The 17,601-nt window shown below is 50.9% G+C and overlaps 7 protein-coding genes across 7 annotated transcripts; 4 read left to right on the top strand and 3 right to left on the bottom strand.

Moving 5' to 3' along the window:
• Positions 1-32: 32 nt before the first annotated feature.
• On the top strand, positions 33-2,765 carry EPUS_02716 (uncharacterized protein; the record flags this gene model as incomplete). Its single annotated transcript, XM_007807844.1, has 1 exon — positions 33-2,765. The coding sequence occupies one exon, from the start codon at positions 33-35 to the stop codon at positions 2,763-2,765; it is 2,733 nt and encodes a 910-aa protein (XP_007806035.1).
• Positions 2,766-4,022: 1,257 nt separating this feature from the next.
• Positions 4,023-6,187, top strand: EPUS_02717 (Serine/threonine-protein kinase nrc-2; the record flags this gene model as incomplete). The annotated part of the gene is made up of 4 exons (XM_007807845.1): positions 4,023-4,857; positions 4,907-5,206; positions 5,257-5,641; positions 5,722-6,187. 4 exons carry the CDS (start codon positions 4,023-4,025, stop codon positions 6,185-6,187), a joined length of 1,986 nt encoding a protein of 661 aa, XP_007806036.1.
• Positions 6,188-7,738: 1,551 nt separating this feature from the next.
• Positions 7,739-9,407, bottom strand: EPUS_02718 (uncharacterized protein; the record flags this gene model as incomplete). The annotated part of the gene is made up of 2 exons (XM_007807846.1): positions 7,739-9,115; positions 9,180-9,407. The coding sequence occupies 2 exons, from the start codon at positions 9,405-9,407 to the stop codon at positions 7,739-7,741; spliced, it is 1,605 nt and encodes a 534-aa protein (XP_007806037.1).
• Positions 9,408-9,823: 416 nt separating this feature from the next.
• Positions 9,824-11,225, bottom strand: EPUS_02719 (uncharacterized protein; the record flags this gene model as incomplete). The annotated part of the gene is made up of 5 exons (XM_007807847.1): positions 9,824-9,848; positions 9,901-10,630; positions 10,686-10,848; positions 10,901-11,109; positions 11,165-11,225. The coding sequence occupies 5 exons, from the start codon at positions 11,223-11,225 to the stop codon at positions 9,824-9,826; spliced, it is 1,188 nt and encodes a 395-aa protein (XP_007806038.1).
• A 1,015-nt stretch (positions 11,226-12,240) lies between these two features.
• On the top strand, positions 12,241-13,142 carry EPUS_02720 (uncharacterized protein; the record flags this gene model as incomplete). The annotated part of the gene is made up of 2 exons (XM_007807848.1): positions 12,241-12,334; positions 12,580-13,142. 2 exons carry the CDS (start codon positions 12,241-12,243, stop codon positions 13,140-13,142), a joined length of 657 nt encoding a protein of 218 aa, XP_007806039.1.
• A 176-nt stretch (positions 13,143-13,318) lies between these two features.
• Positions 13,319-14,393, bottom strand: EPUS_02721 (serine/threonine-protein phosphatase; the record flags this gene model as incomplete). The annotated part of the gene is made up of 3 exons (XM_007807849.1): positions 13,319-14,040; positions 14,093-14,326; positions 14,378-14,393. The coding sequence occupies 3 exons, from the start codon at positions 14,391-14,393 to the stop codon at positions 13,319-13,321; spliced, it is 972 nt and encodes a 323-aa protein (XP_007806040.1).
• Positions 14,394-15,156: 763 nt separating this feature from the next.
• Positions 15,157-17,349, top strand: EPUS_02722 (uncharacterized protein; the record flags this gene model as incomplete). Its single annotated transcript, XM_007807850.1, has 5 exons — positions 15,157-15,419; positions 15,472-16,100; positions 16,164-16,758; positions 16,813-17,280; positions 17,337-17,349. The coding sequence occupies 5 exons, from the start codon at positions 15,157-15,159 to the stop codon at positions 17,347-17,349; spliced, it is 1,968 nt and encodes a 655-aa protein (XP_007806041.1).
• Between the last annotated feature and the right edge of the window lie 252 nt (positions 17,350-17,601).

The raw sequence follows: 17,601 nt of genomic DNA on the forward strand, positions 1-17,601 counted from the left end.
GACGCACTTGGTCTGTTGATTCTGTCGACTCCATGGGGAGCCGTATTGTCTTCGCCCGACGTGAAGATATTCATCCATGTCGTCAACCTCGTAATGCTCCAGCTGGGCTCCGTGCACAGTCTGATGAAGGTTTTGCTCGTTTTCTCAAGCAGCACGCATCGCCAACCCATCAACGGGTCACTGCAGGTGGCCGCATTGTTCCTATGGAGTCCAGCTCTGCACCACCCCAGTTCAACCTGTTCAGTGACAACAAAGCACGTGATAAAGACAACATGAGCCATTGTGAGACGACAGATGATTCAAAGATCGGTAATGAATGCCCAATTTCTGCCATGAGTGGCACTGCAACCACCTATGTCACCACCAACACCGGTATTCCTTCTGCCGGCCTCGGAGAGAACCCACCAGCGGCCAGCTCCACTAAGCAGAAGATCGGTAACGCTTCCCAGCCTATTCACGTGAACACCAATGGTGACCTCAAGCGTGAAGATTTGATGCCAAGACAATCCGATCTTACTCACCTAGCCCCAGCCAGCTTGATAGGTATGCCTCTAGCTGTCACAAACGACACAGCATCCTTCAACCCGACTTCTCAAGCGCTCACCAACGATTCTTGGGAATCTCTTGCACTTCCTTCGTCTGCTATGATCTTCAATCCTTACACCAATATGCTTGTTCACAGTGGCGAGCAACACCCCACGATGGTGTCTGACTTCATGCCAACTTCCACCATGTCAACTGCTCCTTTCCCTTCAGTGTCTGTTGCCGATCAGACAAGTCAGCCGATCAACCACGGTTATCAGCCTCCATTCTTCAGTCAGCAAGGTCTTCAGCCGGGCCTGTCTGCCAGCTACAACCCAGTCATGCCACTCAGCTCCACCAGCAACAATCCATTTCCCTATGCTGTTTCTGCTCCATTCCATAGTGGAATGGCAAACATTGCACCAGCACGTGGTACTTTAGCAGCGGAGATCGGTACTCACGCCCAGGCAGACTATCAGGCTCATATGCCCGCCATGGAGAGGTGGTTCAGCAACATGACCATGGCTCAGCCAATGTCTGGCACCACCAGCAACACCGCAAGCCAGGTCACCGACCAAATCGTCGCTGCTGCAAAGGCCGAATTTGATCAGCTTTCTGCTAGACTGAACCACATTGACCAGCAAACCGCTCTCCATTACTCAACCTTCAATTCTCAGATCAAAGGAATCTATCGTAAACAGCGCATCAGAACGGTTGAAGAACGTGAGGCGGCGAGAATCAAGTGGAAGCAGCTGTGTGATCAACTTGAGCAAGAGAGATCGGTTGCGCAATACCTTCCCAGTCCAGCCGATCACCAGCCAACATCTTCCATGAACCAGATGACGTCAGCTTCCACTCGCCAGAATGGTAACACAAACTTCAACGTTCGTGCCAGTGCTTGGGTTCCAAAGGAGAATCAAGCCAAAGGTGTCCACACTCAGACTCAGCGTCCATCAGCACTTCCAAATGTGAGCCAGCCTGCTCTCACCAACAACGGGGCCACTGGCAGATTCCAGGCTGGCTTCGGAAACCAGTCCTTCGCAACGAGAATCAATCAACCCCAACCACATTCTCTTTCAAACGAGCATAATATGCAGTTGGTCGTTTCCAACCCCTCGAATGCTATGCCGGGGCCTTCTTCCAATCAGCTGACTAATTCGATTGCTGGTGAGATGTACAACCGGAAGTGCAACAACTGGGGACATGGCAGAGGAAGCACAGTTGATGAAGTTGCTGAAAATGAGCACGAAAGCTTAACGCAGCTTCGAGCCCAGACAATTTATCCATGGTGTGAAGGCATTAAGGCAGCTCCTCGGCCTGTTGCAGCGAACACAGCCGTAAGCGCATCTCCTGAACGTTCGCACCCAATTGCCGCTTGGAGTTCAAATCTCGAGCCTTCTCCGCCTGGTACTGTGGAAAAGCAAAGCCAGCAGGACTTGAAGCTGGCGAAGACACATCCTGACCTACGAAGCGAAGTCTCGTTTAGAACCTTTGACAGCACCCTTCCCACAAAAGCCAATGCTGGCAAGACAGTCTCATTTGCCGATAACGACTTGGCCAATTCTGCATCTCGAAGTGGATATGGTCGCAATGGTGATGCATCCAGCGCCCTGAGCTCAGACGTCACCGAAAGCGGACGACAACCCATGATGTCGGGAGAAGCCGCAGGCCCATCGCCAAGAGACTGGGAAGCGATTCTCGAAGCTAGCGCCAAGGAGCAAGGTGTCAAGACTGAAATCGTTGTGGCTGATGGGCGATCTATCACCATTGAAGGAACAGGCGGGCGTGATGGACCAGCCAATGGCACCAACTTAGTGGAGCAAGGCGATGGCGGCCGTCAATACCAGTCTGTCATGTCTGAGCAGGACCGATATGGCATGGGCACGCAGTTGATGGGTATGGGGAGAGGTGTTCGTGGAGTGGAGGGTACTACGACCAAGCCAGGCAGCTTTGGGCTCAACCCTTGGGCTCCCCGTAACGAGAACAACTTTTTCCGCCACAAAGGACCATCCTCCGTTGCTGTCCAGAGTGTCACCGCTAACGGCACAATGCCCGGGTTCGACGAGGGAATGGATCGTTATGGTCAGACAGCCTTGCAGCCACGTCCCAAGAATGCACTCCAAGCCAACGACAGCCCTTCGAGATTTGGCTCTCCTCCGCCGCGATCTTTGAAGAGCATCTGGGAGCCTACCGAGGCAGAGCAGCAGGTTGCTGAGATGAGAAAGTCCATGTACAAATTCTGAGGTGTCAACTTCGTTACGGTGGATGGTGGATGGCGAATGGGGTGTTGGTCTCGGGGCTGACTTGCTCGAACGTTTATCGATACTTCTACTCGTACCAAGTACATGTGTACGAAGCCGTCAGGAAAAATGGGCGAAGCCTGTTGGTGGCGACTTGAATTTGATCAGCATGTTCAATCGAACATCCAGTGCTCGAAGAAGGAGCAACGAGAGGTTACCGTTTTCATTGAGGTAGTGAGATCATTGCCAGAATGCTCGGTCAAGGACTAGCTAGCTAGCATCGATCGAGCCACAGAAAATTCCATAAAAGCATGCAGTGCAAAGGTCTCCGTCTTCTGCTTTCCCGGTGACACCAAGTCTCGGCTCGCCATTGCCACCAACGCGGAGTGAGGTGGGTAATACAGTATTTAATTCAGGTGCTCATTCAGCATGTAGATTTCCCATCCGGTGGGCGTACTAAGCGCAGGACTGGACCGAAGGACCCATCGCCAGCCACGCCTGTGCTCCATTTGTGTCATGTGATACTCAACTACCGAAGAGCTAGCCTTTGTCTGACTTCCACTAACTACCACGCACATCCAAATGCAGGTTGTCGAGGGTGATCTGTAGCAGTAACGGCCTCCATCATACCCCATCATACTCGGTACTTGCTCACTCTCTTGAGTGATCACTTGCTATTTACCTGGCTGGATTGCCACTGAGACGGAGTGAGACGCACCCTCCCTCTCTCTCTCCCTCTCCCTTTCCCTTTCCCTTTCCCTTTCCCTTTCCCATTGCCGTTCCCCTTCCCTGCCCTTCCCTTCCCTTTCCCTCCCCTTCCTTCACTTCGTTGAGCCCCCCGGCTGAAAAAAAAAGCTTCTTTTTGGCTTTGCCGAGTTAGTCGGCGCTGCTTCCCCTCCCCCCCCCCCAACTCATCCCCCGACAACCTTAACTCACTCCAATCGTAGCTACATCGCCCCGGCTAAATCAATAAATAATACGTCCTCTAAGCACTGTTTTACAATCCAAGAGTGTATGACCATCGCAAGCGCCCTCTCACTTTCGATTTCGGTGCTACTTGTTGGCGACGCACTCTGTCACCTAGATGGCAACCTGGCAACCTAGCAGCTCTTGACCCCGAACACCCCGCAGCTCAATCCAGCCAACCTCTACTCCCTTGCACAAAGAGCTACTGCAAGGTCGGCTACCTCATCGCAGGCACTCCTTGCACCTCGGACCTCCCTTAAAATTGGTCAGCGAAGCCACAGTGACCACGTCGTCATGTCAACCGAGAAGCGAAACTTCTCAGGTCTCTCCTTCTCTTCCAAGAAGACCTCTAGCGACAGCAACACACATCTTCCCACCAAGATCAAGAATTTCTTCCGCATCAACAGTTTAGGTAGCTTAGGCAGCCCGAACAGTGATGGCCCCCTCACTCCGAAATCCGAGTCCAAGCCAGAGTCCAAATCCTCGTTTCGACAATCGCGCTTCCTTCCCACTCTCGGAAGAAATCGTTCGACGACAGTAGCCAGCGAGGGCAATCCACTGGAAGAACATATGTCACCGACTGCTCAGGCCAACCCATACTTTGCCCATCAAGGTCCGCCAGCCCTCAGACACCACAACGAAGGCAGCGTGCCCCCTTCTCCACCGGATACACCAAAGCTGCAAACCAATGGTGCTAATGGATTAGAGGAGAAGCCCGTCACAACAGGCAAAGAAGAATTGGCGCGGAAGCTGAGAAGAGTGGCATCTGCTCCAAACGCACAAGGACTTTTCAGCTCCAACAAGGCTGAAAATCGGCCGAGGACTGCAGAGCTCGGCAAGGACCCCATCGTGGTGGAAGATGGTGCTGCACCAAAAGTGAGCATGGTCGTCCATGATGATGATTCAACCCTACTTTCCGTGCCTCAGAATGGAGCAAAGATCGCCTCGCCAGGTCAGATACGGCAATCGGTTGCGTTTCGAAGGACTTACAGCTCGAATTCAATCAAAGTGCGGAATGTCGAGGTGGGCCCAGGCAGTTTCGACAAGATCAAGTTGATTGGAAAGGGCGATGTGGGAAAGGTATACTTGGTACGGGAAAAGAAGTCGAATAGATTATACGCTATGAAGGGTCCGTCTAACAGACCCCGATGCTGCTTTCATCTACTGACTGATTCTAGTGCTAAGCAAGAAAGAGATGATCAAGCGAAACAAGATCAAGAGGGCATTGGCAGAGCAGGAAATCCTTGCCACCAGCAACCACCCTTTCATTGTTACCCTCTATCACTCTTTCCAATCGGAGGACCATCTATACCTGTGTATGGAGTATTGCAGTGGTGGAGAATTCTTCCGAGCACTTCAAACCCGACCAGGCAAATGTGTGGCAGAAGATGATGCCAGATTCTACGCTGCAGAGGTCACGGCAGCGTTGGAGTACCTACACCTGATGGGCTTCATCTATCGAGATCTGAAGCCAGAAAGTACGACTCCCCTTTCTTCTGCCCGTGTCGGTTGTACTGATCATGTGCAGACATCCTTCTTCACCAATCTGGTCATATCATGCTGTCCGATTTCGATCTATCGAAACAATCAGACTCTGGAGGCGCTCCAACCATGATCCTGGGCAGTCGTAACGGTTCCAACTCAAATACATACCCGCTTGTTGATACCAAATCATGCATTGCAGACTTTCGAACCAATTCTTTCGTCGGCACTGAAGAGTACATTGCACCCGAAGTCATCAAAGGGAACGGCCACACCAGCGCAGTCGACTGGTGGACACTTGGCATTTTGATATACGAGATGCTGTTTGGCACCACTCCTTTCAAAGGGAAGAACAGAAATGCCACCTTTGCCAATATACTGAGAGACGAGGTGCCATTCCCAGAAGGATCAGGAAGCACACAAGTATCGAAGTAAGCATCTGTCCTTTATTACCCAGAAGCTCAAAATCTGTTACTTTGCGCGTCCAATATCCATGCTGATTCGTTTACAGTCTCTGCAAAGGCGTAATCCGCAAGCTCCTCATAAAAGATGAAATGCGCCGCCTCGGCTCGCGTGCCGGCGCGTCTGATGTTAAATCCCACCCTTTCTTCAAGCCCATCACCTGGGCCTTGTTACGCCACATGAAACCACCTATGATCCCCCATCAAGGGAGAGCGATCGATACGGTGAATTTCCGCAACGTGAAAGAAAGCGGAGACGGGAACGGAGAGGGGGGAGGGGGGATGGTCGCCAATTCGTTCGGAGGTTTGGGGCTGGCGGCACCGGCGGCCAAACTCAAGGGTGTAGGTTTAGATAGTGGTCTGGCGACGCCTGGAGGGGACGGGGTGGAGGTGGCGACCGATCCTTTTTTGGAGTTTAACAGTGTGACACTGTTGCATGATGGCGACGACGGCGGCGGCGGCGGCGCCGTGGACGAGAGATATGAGAAGGACGGGGAAGGGAAGGGAAGAAGATGATGAGCTCGATAAAGAACGGAGGAACCCCTTTGCATGATTGGAGAAACGAAATCTGGCTCGAACTGCAAATTGTGGGGCTGAAAAGGAGAACAATAAGGCGGCAATGGTGCTTCTTACTGCCTAGCTCATTCTCGCATGACGAAGGAGGAGCCGCCCGCCTGGTGCCTCATGGTGCTGTCAAAACACACCCCTTTGGCATTGAACTCGAACCTGTCTGAGCTATGTATGGCTGACCATCAGGTGATACTGGGGCGAGCAGTGGGATCGCGTACAGTGTCAGACGTGCAAGCAAGCAAGCAAGCAAGCAACACGGGCGCTCAACGTCGACGACATGGAGAATCGGATTTGGGACGGAGTCTACGTAAATATTGGTCTACTACTCGTCGTCGCCGTATCTGAGCTCGGGAGTCTCTCACACGATATCCGAGCAAGAGAGCAACAAAAGCGAGCAAGCGGACAAGCATGTATATATGTATATAGAAACTCCGCGCCCCCCCAAATTTCTGCTCTTCTATGCATGAAAAAGGCCGGAGCTGTGGCGGTAAGGGGGAGGTTGTAAAATACTGTAACTAAGTTACTACGTAAGGATGGCTAGGCTGGCTGCGTTACGATAGCTGAGTTAGGTAAGTTAGTTTGGGGGTGGGGGGGAAGAGAGGGTGGGTTGATGGGGGGTTGTGGATGTATTGTATTTAGTTAAACTGATTCGAAATTACTATGTACGGTAAAATACGTGCGAACTTGGAGCTCGCACGCTCTCTCCTTCTCCTTCTCCTTCTCTTTAATATAATCAAGACGAGTCTTTCCATTCCTCCACGCCATCTAACAACTATAGCTCTTCTCTTCCCTTCCTTCTCCGCCCTGCCCTTCGCTTCGCCCCGCCACCGCTCTTCCTATCTCTCGCCCCGCTCCCCCTCCCTTTGACCACTACCTATATCTATATCTTTATCTGTAGCCGTAGCCGTAGCCGTAGCCGTAGCCGTAATATCGATCGAGCCGGTCGGATGGTGGAAAGACCGCCAGCCAGCCAACTAGCCTATTTGGCTTGTATTGTGTATATACATATAAATGTACATATACATATATATATTCAGATATCTATCTATGAATTTCCGCGGCTTCGAGACGGGACTGGACGGGACTAGACGGGACTAAGACTGGACTGGAGAACAGAATGAGATAGATAGATAGTTAGTTAGTTAGCTGGGGGTGGAACGGGGAACTGAGAAGGAGAATGGGATGGGATGAAAGGAAAAGGGGTATCGGATAGCTATTGGAGTCTGGGTAGATAGTTTGGAATTTTGGGTATGTAATCAAAATCGGAATGGGAATCAGAATCAGAGATGCAGATATGGGGATATGAATATGAATGTGCATATGGAGGGGATCTTGCTGATTCGGTCATGCAAACCCAAGCCACGCCGGCACCCATTCTCCCCTGTTTCGAATGATCTTCCTACCAGATCCCAATGTCATCCCTACATCCCCCCACGACCGACCTTCGCTTATCCGGCCCAAGTCTGGATCCTCTCCTCTCCTCTCCTCTCATCCTCGCTATACAATACCCACCACCACCTCCGGCCACCCCCTACTCCACACAATCGCCCGTCTAGGCACCCTCCCCCTCGCCTCATCCACCTCCGCCACGTATAGAAAGCCGATCACGCCGCTCGTTTGGATGTCTTCTTCTGTGGCATCGGGATCCGCGTTCATGATGGCTAGGATGTGTGATTGGAGGGCTGGTGTGGGCGAGGTGAGCCGTTGGAAGATGGTTCCGTCCCCACTTTCTGTTGCTGCTGCTGCTGCGTGCTGGGATTTTAGGGAGTGGTTTGTTGTAGGGTTGTAGATATCTTCATCTTCGTCGTTCTCGTCGTCTTGGCCTCCTGGACGGAAGAGGTCGGCTGACACGCTTGCGTTTGTGGGGTCTCCGTCGCCGATCAGGAGACGATATATGGCTAGCTGGTTAAACTCGACCTGTTGTTGACGTGGAGAGAGGGTGATGCCATTCGTCAGGTGGCCGGTGCCGAAGAAGTAGGCTCGGATCTGGGCGGCGCGGAAGGCGCGCATAAATGCCATGTCCCGGTCAACGCAGCCGCCTGATTTGGAGAGTTTGGCGACGGTGATTGTCTCGTTGTGATGGTGGTTGCTAGTGGTGGAGGATGTGGGTTTGTTTTCGAATCGGCGGAGGATATCGCTATACAGGCGTTCGGAGCCGAGGATCAGGACGTGAGAGATGGAGAACTCGGAGACGATGTGTTGGATTATGTTAGATGCCAGCGATTTGGTTGTGTTTGCGAGAGTGCCTGGCGTGTCAATTAAGACGCCTGCTTCTTTGGCTAACGGGTCTTCTGAAAGTCTGCCCGAGACGGCGAGGGCAAGTTTGGAGAGGACTGCCTTGTAGTGAGCGGCTGATTTGTCGTCGGCGACCGGGTCGGACAAGCCGTAGTTGTAAACGAGGGGAAGTTTGACGGGGATGGCAGAAGGTCCTGACATGGGACTGCTACCCCATCCTTCTTCGACGTCGAGAAGCGCTCTGATGGCGACTGCTGTCAATGTTCCTGGGAGGCTGAGGACGCCTTCCTCTGGATCTAGATTAACAATTATGGGCTGGCGACCGAGTCTGATGGCATAGGCGGTAAGGGTTTTGAGCAGGCTGGTTTTGCCAGCGTTCGAGGGGCCGAGGACGAGCACGCGTGGTCCATCTCTGCCTCGTGCTTGCGCTTCGTTGCGCAGAGTCTCTAGGGCGAAATGTACATTGACATATTCGGCCATGGGTGTTTCCTCGGCAGAGTATTCGCTTTGAGGGGCGTCATTGCTGATTTCGAGGGTGCAGCCATGGTGGGTAAATATTGCAGCCTTGGTGCCGGTGAAGGTGTATGTCGGGCCTTCTATGAGTTCAGTGCCAAATATCTCGGCTGTGCCATTCAGTAGCTACTCCGTACTCAGTTTGGTTACAGGATGGACGTCAGGATGGACGTGAGGCAGCAAGACTGACCCTGACTTTGACGCATTTGCCAAATGCGACCTCGAATCTCCACTCTGAGCCACTTGACAGCTCCTGTTGCGTTGTCTCGGTGGTCTGAGGCTGCTCGGACGGCTCTTCGAGTCCAAGACCTGGCAGACCCAGCCCTGGTAGTGACATGACATTGCGTAGGTCGAAGCCAGCACCGGCGCCGAATAGGATGTCGTCGAGATTGACGGATTCGTATGGTCTGGAATGCATGGGTGGAAACGCTTGGCTCAGCCCTACAGGCGGAATCCATTTACTAGTAGTTACTACGTGCTACTGGGGGCACGAAAGCAGAGATGGGCATGGGTCGCAGTCTGATGTGAGGGGACTTCGAAAATGAGGACCTTGATGATTATGGCATTGAATTTGGGAGCTCTGACATCTGCTGAAAGTATCCAGAACAGCTCCTGCGCAACATACTAAAGCTTGCCCAGCTAGTCACTTCTGCTCTCAGTGTCTGTAATATTCGACAACGAAATTGACGGGCCAGAAGGCCTCTTTCTCCCATGATCCCACAGACCCCCGCTTTGACCTGACATATATCCGAAGTTCCCTTAGCCTGTCTGTGCCAGCATGTGCGTCGACTCGGCCAAACCCTCTGTAACCCACTCATCCGAGATGTGTCCCTGTTAGAAGAAATATGGAATTGCCGCACTACACACAGTCAGTAAATTGTACCAAGTCAAGGGGCTTCCAAGTAACATACGCAATTGCCAATGTCGCCGTGACGCCAACCAAAGCTCTGGTCCTAACCTTCTCTCTCTTCAGCTTCTCCTCTAGCACTTTGGCTTTCTTGGCCGGCTGAGCAGGCAGGTCTGCGTCAAGCTCTTCTGGCTCCACCTCGTCCACTTTTCTCTTCCTAGTGATTCTGGAGGAAGTTTCGGCTTCTAATGCTCTGGCCTCCTCGACCATCTTCTTGGCTGTTTGCAGCATCTTCTCAGCATCTTCGGGCAAAGGTAACTCGTCGGATCCTGCAGGCATCTCCACAGTTACGTTGGTGCGGGTTGTCTCTGTGTCCCCGTTGACATCCACAGTGGAATCGATCTCGACCTTGACTGTTTCGCCGTTGATTGATTCCTGCTCGACGGTCGAAGCTGCGTCATCGAGCGCAGACTGCAACGCGGCACTTGCGGCGTTGGCGTGGGCAAGATTGGCGTCCTTCGATGCCCTGCTCTGTCTCTTTTTGGTTGAGGCTACCGAGCCTGCCCTCTTGGCCGGGGAAGCAATCTTGCTAGGCGATACCGACCTGGTCGACCTTGACTTGGACGCCTTGGAGGCAGAGGGAGGCGGTAAGATTGGTTTGCCGGGAAATTGATCGTATTTTGGTGGTGGCGAAATTTGTTTCTTTGTCGTTGCAGGACTCTGAACAATGTCTGACGGGTCAAGCAGTGCTCGAACCCAGTTGTACATGCCGTACTCCTCGGCTAGCTCAAGTGCTGGAACATGTCAACACTTGCTTGTCCTCCGATAGCTGTGATCAAGAACACTCACCCAAACCCGGTGAGATCCAGACATTACCAGCGACTTCGTCCTGGCTGGTGGACTCCTTGATCTTCAGATACTCGCGCTCCGCCTTCTCCTCGGCGTGTTTGGCCCATGGAAATGCGATCTTGAACATGCCGGTAGCACTAATGCAGCCATCCTTACTTCGTCTCTATGTTTGTTGTTAGACCATATTCTTCGCGTTTTGCGCCAGGCGCTCTCACCATCAGAAAATAGGTCTCGGGATGTGGCTGGTTCTGATGCGATGCGAATATCTCCGATCCTTTGAGGTCCTTTGGCAGAGGTGCGCGAAGATGCGCGTACTCGAATAGACCTAGATTTTCGGGCTTGGTCGCATTGGAAGTGCCAACCTGACCAGGCTTCACGGTGAGCTTGGTCTGACCAAGACGTCGGCGCGACAGAAGCTCATCATCTGGTCCATCACATTAGCTTGACGTCAGAGTTGCACAGGCTCCTCTGGCACTTACAGTCGGGCGTTTGGTCTGGCTGGACCAAAGGATTCGTTTTCTCCGGTAGAGGAGGTCGCATCATGTATGTCAAGCTGAAAGTACTTCAATGCAGATGCACGGGGGTCGCAGGCGCAGAGTGATACGCAGGAGCTTTGGAGCTCGAATACCGGTCGCAAAGTGACGTGTGACTTCGGTCAGTGCTCACTGCATGAAAGCGATGCTTCGCCGAGCGGAGGTGGAAACGAGCAGTGGCAATGTGTCTTGATCCTTTGCGCATCTGATGCTCGATTGATCTCGTAGTTATGCGATGGCGTCAGTAAACCTGGTGAAGAAATGTGGAGGGATACCCCGTTGGCGGGAAGGGTGCCTTATGGGTGTTTCTCCTCTTGGGGGGGTCCGGCTTTACGCTTATTGCTCCTTAACTCGAAGGCTGGGGGCAGGGGAGACGGTCCTAATGCGGAAAGGCGCGATTGATCTCGAACTGTCTTTACACTACGGAGTAGTTCACTAGCGAATAATTAGTGGAGAGCATGATGGTGTTTCTGGATCAGTGATATCAGTCTGAGATGCTCAATGGCTTCTCAGCTGCTCGAAGAGATACGGCTTCAACCTCGTGGGACAACACCAGGACTACAGCAGCCACCCTACTGCGTCGTACTTGGAGCGCGGAGCTTGGTACTACTTTTGCCGTCAAAACGCTTATCTCGCTTCAGAGCCATGCATCCTAGTCTGGATCTTGCGCATTTCAAGCAGCTGCACATATACTTAGACTCACTGTAATCCCCTCTCACTGTACATCTTAGCCTAGAGAGGAGTCCACTGTACAGTTAGGGGTAGGCTTATTTCAAGAATACACAACTTGGGTTGCAGAAACAAAGAAATTCTGTTGTAGTGTTGGAGACGCATCACGACCCCACCAATAAGTAATCAGCCCCATACTTGACACGGCACTATCTCAAAATCCTATCACAGCAGCTGGAATAAATCTACCTCTCCAGTCCGACCCTCTGCTTCATCTAGATTCTTTTCCTACGCGGTCGTTCCAATCCTACATTCAGCTATCCCTTATCCTTCTCTTCCAGGTCCACATCACAATGGCTAGTCGCCACGAAGACGATCTTGCTCCATCCAAGACCGAAGGCTTCAAGGTCGGGGAGAAGAAGACATTGGATGAATATGCTAAGCTAGGTATGAGTTCATGTCTTGAACCGCCTTAGTACACTCTTCTGCTCTTCTGATATTTTGCTGTGTATGTCATGTACTATACTGCCTACCTCCAGCTGCTTGTTCCCTCCCCTCGGGCTTTGCACTGAATGGGATAATATTAAAAAATTAGTCAAAAATATATTGCTAAATATATTGCTAAATATTCTCCAAGTGTATCCTTGAATTGTTCTAAGAGAGCTCTCCTGTTCTAATCGGCAGTACTACAGATCAAGAAGATGAAGCTCTCAATCGATGGAAGGCATCACTAGGTCTAGGATCAGGTAAAACCGTCGGAGATCCCAACGACCCTCGCAAATGTGTCATCAAATCTCTTGCTCTGGTACGGCCTCCTCCCTTCTATTGCCATATCCACCGTGCTAAACAAGGTCACTTCCAGGAAGTCCAAGGTCGACCCGACATCACTATTGACCTCTCCGCTCCTGGCGCTGTTGAAACTCTCAAAAACAAGCCATTCACCATCAAGGAAGGCTGTAGGTACCAGATGAAAGCCATCTTTGTTGTTCAACATGAAGTGCTCAGTGGACTCAAGTATGTTCAAGCTCTAAAGCGAAAAGGCATCCGGGTCGGCAAGGACGAGGAGATGATTGGAAGCTATCCACCAAATACCACTGACAAGCCGACGTACGAGAAGAAATTTGCTCCAGAAGAGGCTCCGAGCGGCATAATGGCAAGAGGCCACTACGACGCTGTGAGCAAATTCATCGACGACGATGATGTTACTCACCTGAAGTTTGAATGGTCATTCGACATCACCAAAGATTGGAAATGAGCTATCCTCCGCATGCGTCCAAAAGCGATGTTGTTGGTATTCGAGCCCTCGTTGCATAGCTCACATAGTTCTTTTTCAGCCCGACGTCTCAGCCAAAAGGAGTTTATCTGGGTTGCTTGCAATCTGTGCCGCAGAATGATAGGTGCTCCATGAAAGACGCCTGTCGAAGTAGTCAATCATAGAAAGTACTCAATGACTGGTCCTTGACCGTCTTTGCTTTGCTGTTGCTGCTGCTGTTGCTGCTCATTGCGGTGAATATCGTTCTCTGGGGCAGCATCAAAGATGTTGAAGTATCGATCTCCGGAATCGCTAACTTCCAGCACACTAGCCAAGTTGCCACATCTATAGCAATAATTCGGCGCACTCCACACTGTACTCAGCCGGTCATCATACAGGATTTGGTATCCCTCCTGACAAAGTTGATGTGCTCGCAGAATATGTGACATGCTGTTGACTTGCAGAAATTTCTTGACCACATCTCCACCAAACGTATAGCCTGCACCTCGAGGGGAGAGAGAAAACTCGTCTCGTTCGGGGTCCGGGTCGGACCAAACTAGATCTGCCATTGGTCCTTCGTGAGGTATCTCTCGGAATCGATCAATTATCTTTATCTGGTCGATTGAATGTATCGAGGGCGAAAGGCCACCATGAACACAGAAGATCTGATCGTTGATAACCACACTCAGAGTGAGGAAGTCAAACATGTCCGTGAAGTAATGCCAGACGTTCGCATTTCCATATTTCCTTGCGCATTCCGTATAGAATCCATACGACTGCGTAACGCCACGCGACTCATGGTTTCCACGAATAAGATGAACACGCTGGGGGTATCGCAATTTAAGGCACACAAGCAAAGATATTGTTTCAACGCTGAAAAGGCCACGATCAACATAATCACCTGGACTGGGTCAGCGGAGAAGTAAGTCAATCATCCAATGCGAGAATAATACCAAGAAAGAGATAATTGGTATTTGGACAAAAGCCTCCAATCTTGAAAATTTCCAACATGTCAAAGAATTGACCATGGATATCTCCAACCACCGTCACAGGGGCGGCTATGTGCACCACATTGCTCTCCTTCATGAGAAGTTCTTTAGCCTTTGCACATATTGCTTCGATGACGGATTCTGCCAGTAGCTCCTTTTTGTACAGTCGTTCAATGCATTCATCAAGATCGATGCTTGCTGGAAAATGGTGAGCTATGCAACCTCGGACTGGGAACCCGTCGATCTTACATGGAAGTCCTGGCATTTCTGCTAGCCGCCGGCCGAGGCTTGCACGTCCAGCACGGACTGCAGGAGTTGTGAAGGGGGACAATGAGAGGACGAGGTGTGGTACGAAGAGGCGACTGATGAGGATCCCGCATCATTGTGGGCGACTCACAGAACGCATTTGCGTACAGCAGCCGGAATCAACGTCCTCTTCTGGCAGATGATCATTACAACCATGAGAGTGTCCGTGGTTGTTCCTGCTACGAACTTCACCAACTCCACAATATCACTGGAAGTGCTTCGTTCATACTGCACATCTAATTTTTTACGCTAACACTATATGTGGTTAGCTGATCTACCTTTGTTGCATACTTCTGATTGTACCTTTTACTTCCCTTCTCGTCAGTAATACATAGCCATGTAGCCCGCTCTTCGCAACCTTTGCAGATTTATACCTCTTGCTGTGGATGGTATCCTGCTCTCAGCCTGGAGGTAGTCATTTCCCATTGCCCAAGTTCACACTAAGACCTGGAGGGTTTCTTGCTCCTTTTGGGGAGACCCATCTAAGATCTCCAAGTCACAAGGCTTCTTCTGAGGATACTGCCTTTGGCAACATTTGATGGGCGTGTTTGCTTGCTGGTCGAGACCGCAAAAGTGATATCTAAATTTCTGGAGCACAGCAAATTGTGGAAGTGCCCTGACACTTTTCCTGGTACGTACATCTCCCTTGAATGTTCCAGTACTTTTCTGAGCGAAGTGCCAACTGATCTTGCAAGCAGGATATCAGCAAAGATTCTATTACAATGTATCAATGCACAAGCGGGGCTGGCAGCCTATCAGGTTATCAGAATTCGCAGCCGTTATTGTACAATCAACAGCAATTAAAGCAGCCTATTTCATATTCGCAACCTTGGTCTGCCAGTCAGTCACATCAGGCTGGAACGACTCTACAAGACATTTCCAAGCGTAAGTCCATATCTGCAGCATCTCCTCAAGCTTGCTACAACTGTGGCGGCTTCAACCACTGGGCTCAAAACTGTCCGGAGCCTCGTCGCGCGGTACCTGCGTAAGTTTTGTCTACTGTGTAGTTCGAGAAGGATGCTAAGGACGATCTCTAGCGGTGCAGTGACCAGCCAATATCCCAACAAGCGGCAGAGAATCACTGCTCCAGTCATCACTAAATACCCTGTTCCACCAGTAGCCACTAATCGTGCCCCTTATAATCAGCAATCGCATGTTCAACAGAGAGGCTTCACCTTTCCCCCAGCCACTCAGAATTTGCAGCAAAATGCTGGCACACCGACGGCAATGCCAGCAAAAAGCCACCAACCACAGCCATGGCAGCAACCTGAGTGGGCTTTTAATACTCTATCTCGGCGTCAAAGTCAGCAGTGGACTGCGCCCGGATTGTCTCCCTCGATTGTTGCAAGCAATTACCAGTGTACAAGTCCCACGTCTTCGACCAGCAGTGCTTTACAGCAGAACGTTGTCGGTTCATCAAACTGTGTACGGCAACATTCTTCAGCTGCTGTAGCAACATCCAACCATGCCTTTGCGAATGGACCATATCAAAAACCTTGGCAGGGACCTTTTGCCAAAGAGCGAGATTCACTCCTGTCCCAACAGCATGGGCGCAATCATCGTCAACAGCCGGAAGGATCACAGCAGGATTTACACGATGAATCAGCGGAAGAGTCATGGTGGGAGGACTTGCGAACCCTTGATTACTCAGAGGACTCTTGTGATTGTAAGAACATTGGTAAAACAGGTTGTCATCTCTTTGTTCTAGACTACTAATACATTGCTGTAGCCTCTCATCCTGCCAACCCTGTTGCAGAGCCACTACCTAGCACCATGACGGACCAAGACTTTGTGACGCGCCTGCCTATCGCCGCAAGCCTTCCAGCAGGAACACCCGTTTCTAAATATTTCCGGAACCTTACTGTTGAGGATTTGTTACGAAACTCTTCCGAAAGTATCAGTGGAGCTAAAGACGTCGGTGATCCTGCTTTTGACATGCTAACAGATGACTGTGAAGTTATATCGAAGGATGAGCTGATAGCAAAGCGTTGTCAGGTTTTTTCTGTTGAGAGAGACGCAGTTTATCGAGGAGAAGAGCCTGGAGAGCTTGATTGCAAAAAGACAGCGTATTCAGATGAGGCACAAGAAGCCGAAGATAATATCGGTTATTGTGCAGAGGGCCTCCCAACACCATGTCAATCATTCGAGTCCGAGGAAGAGCGATCAGCAAGGGAGCAAGAAGAAAAACTGGCCGCACTCGGGGTGACAGGCTTTGCGAAGCCGGTGCGAACATCAATTCGACGGTCGACAGCACCGAAACCAACATCTACACAAGACACGCACACAACTATTACATTTGACGCGAATACGCGTCATGACACCTAGTACGTGTTTTCATAACCCATTCCAGAAACAGCTGCTCAATATTATTTCCTTAGTGCTCCTGCAGAACAACGACCGGATCCTTTTGATGGCGTAAGCTGGGAAGGCTATAGTAGGAGTGGATCTCCACCACCTCGTCAGCAAGCACTAAGCTTGCAAACTCCTCCAACTAGCGCTTGTCATGATTCATGCTCGAATAACAACGAAAATCGTCCTCGACGACTGTCTAGTACCGTTGCTCGAAATCCTTTGAGTAACTCCCCAACAAATTGCCAGGATAGCAGCTGCGATGCTCCTGGGGCGGGATCACCTCAGTCAGAGCCAATTCTTAGCAATACTGCAAGAGTTGGTACGAACGCTGACAAACATGCATCACCATCCAGTGATCACAGCGGGGAGGGACGATCCCGTAAGCGGTCCATCGGAGAGCTTTCTGCCGAAGTAGAGGAAGGCCCGAAGCGACAAAAGGAAAAAATTCATCAAAAGGAGAAACGAAAAGCACCAAAGGTTGCCGCAGCCTACAAGTAAGTTCGTTTTCATATGTCTGCTGTGTTGCTTCTTGCATTCTGACCCCGGACAGCCGGCGCTGGTGATTAATCCACACATTTCTTCTACATCGCGACTCCGTCGCCTACTTCTGCAATCGTCTCATTCTGAGCTCTGCTACAATTTCAAGACACGAAAACGATCTGAAGATCGTTCTCGAACAGCTCTTGTCCGCTTCGTTATCGCGTTTCTGGCATGAATAGCAACGCAAAGTCATCTCAGGAAGTTCCACTTCGAACAATAATTGCCTAAGCCCAATCATTTCGAGAAGAACTGCCGGGGTTTCGAGCATGCCTTTT

Source organism: Endocarpon pusillum (genome assembly GCF_000464535.1).
Source record: "Endocarpon pusillum Z07020 unplaced genomic scaffold scaffold7306, whole genome shotgun sequence".
NCBI lineage: Eukaryota > Fungi > Ascomycota > Eurotiomycetes > Verrucariales > Verrucariaceae > Endocarpon > Endocarpon pusillum.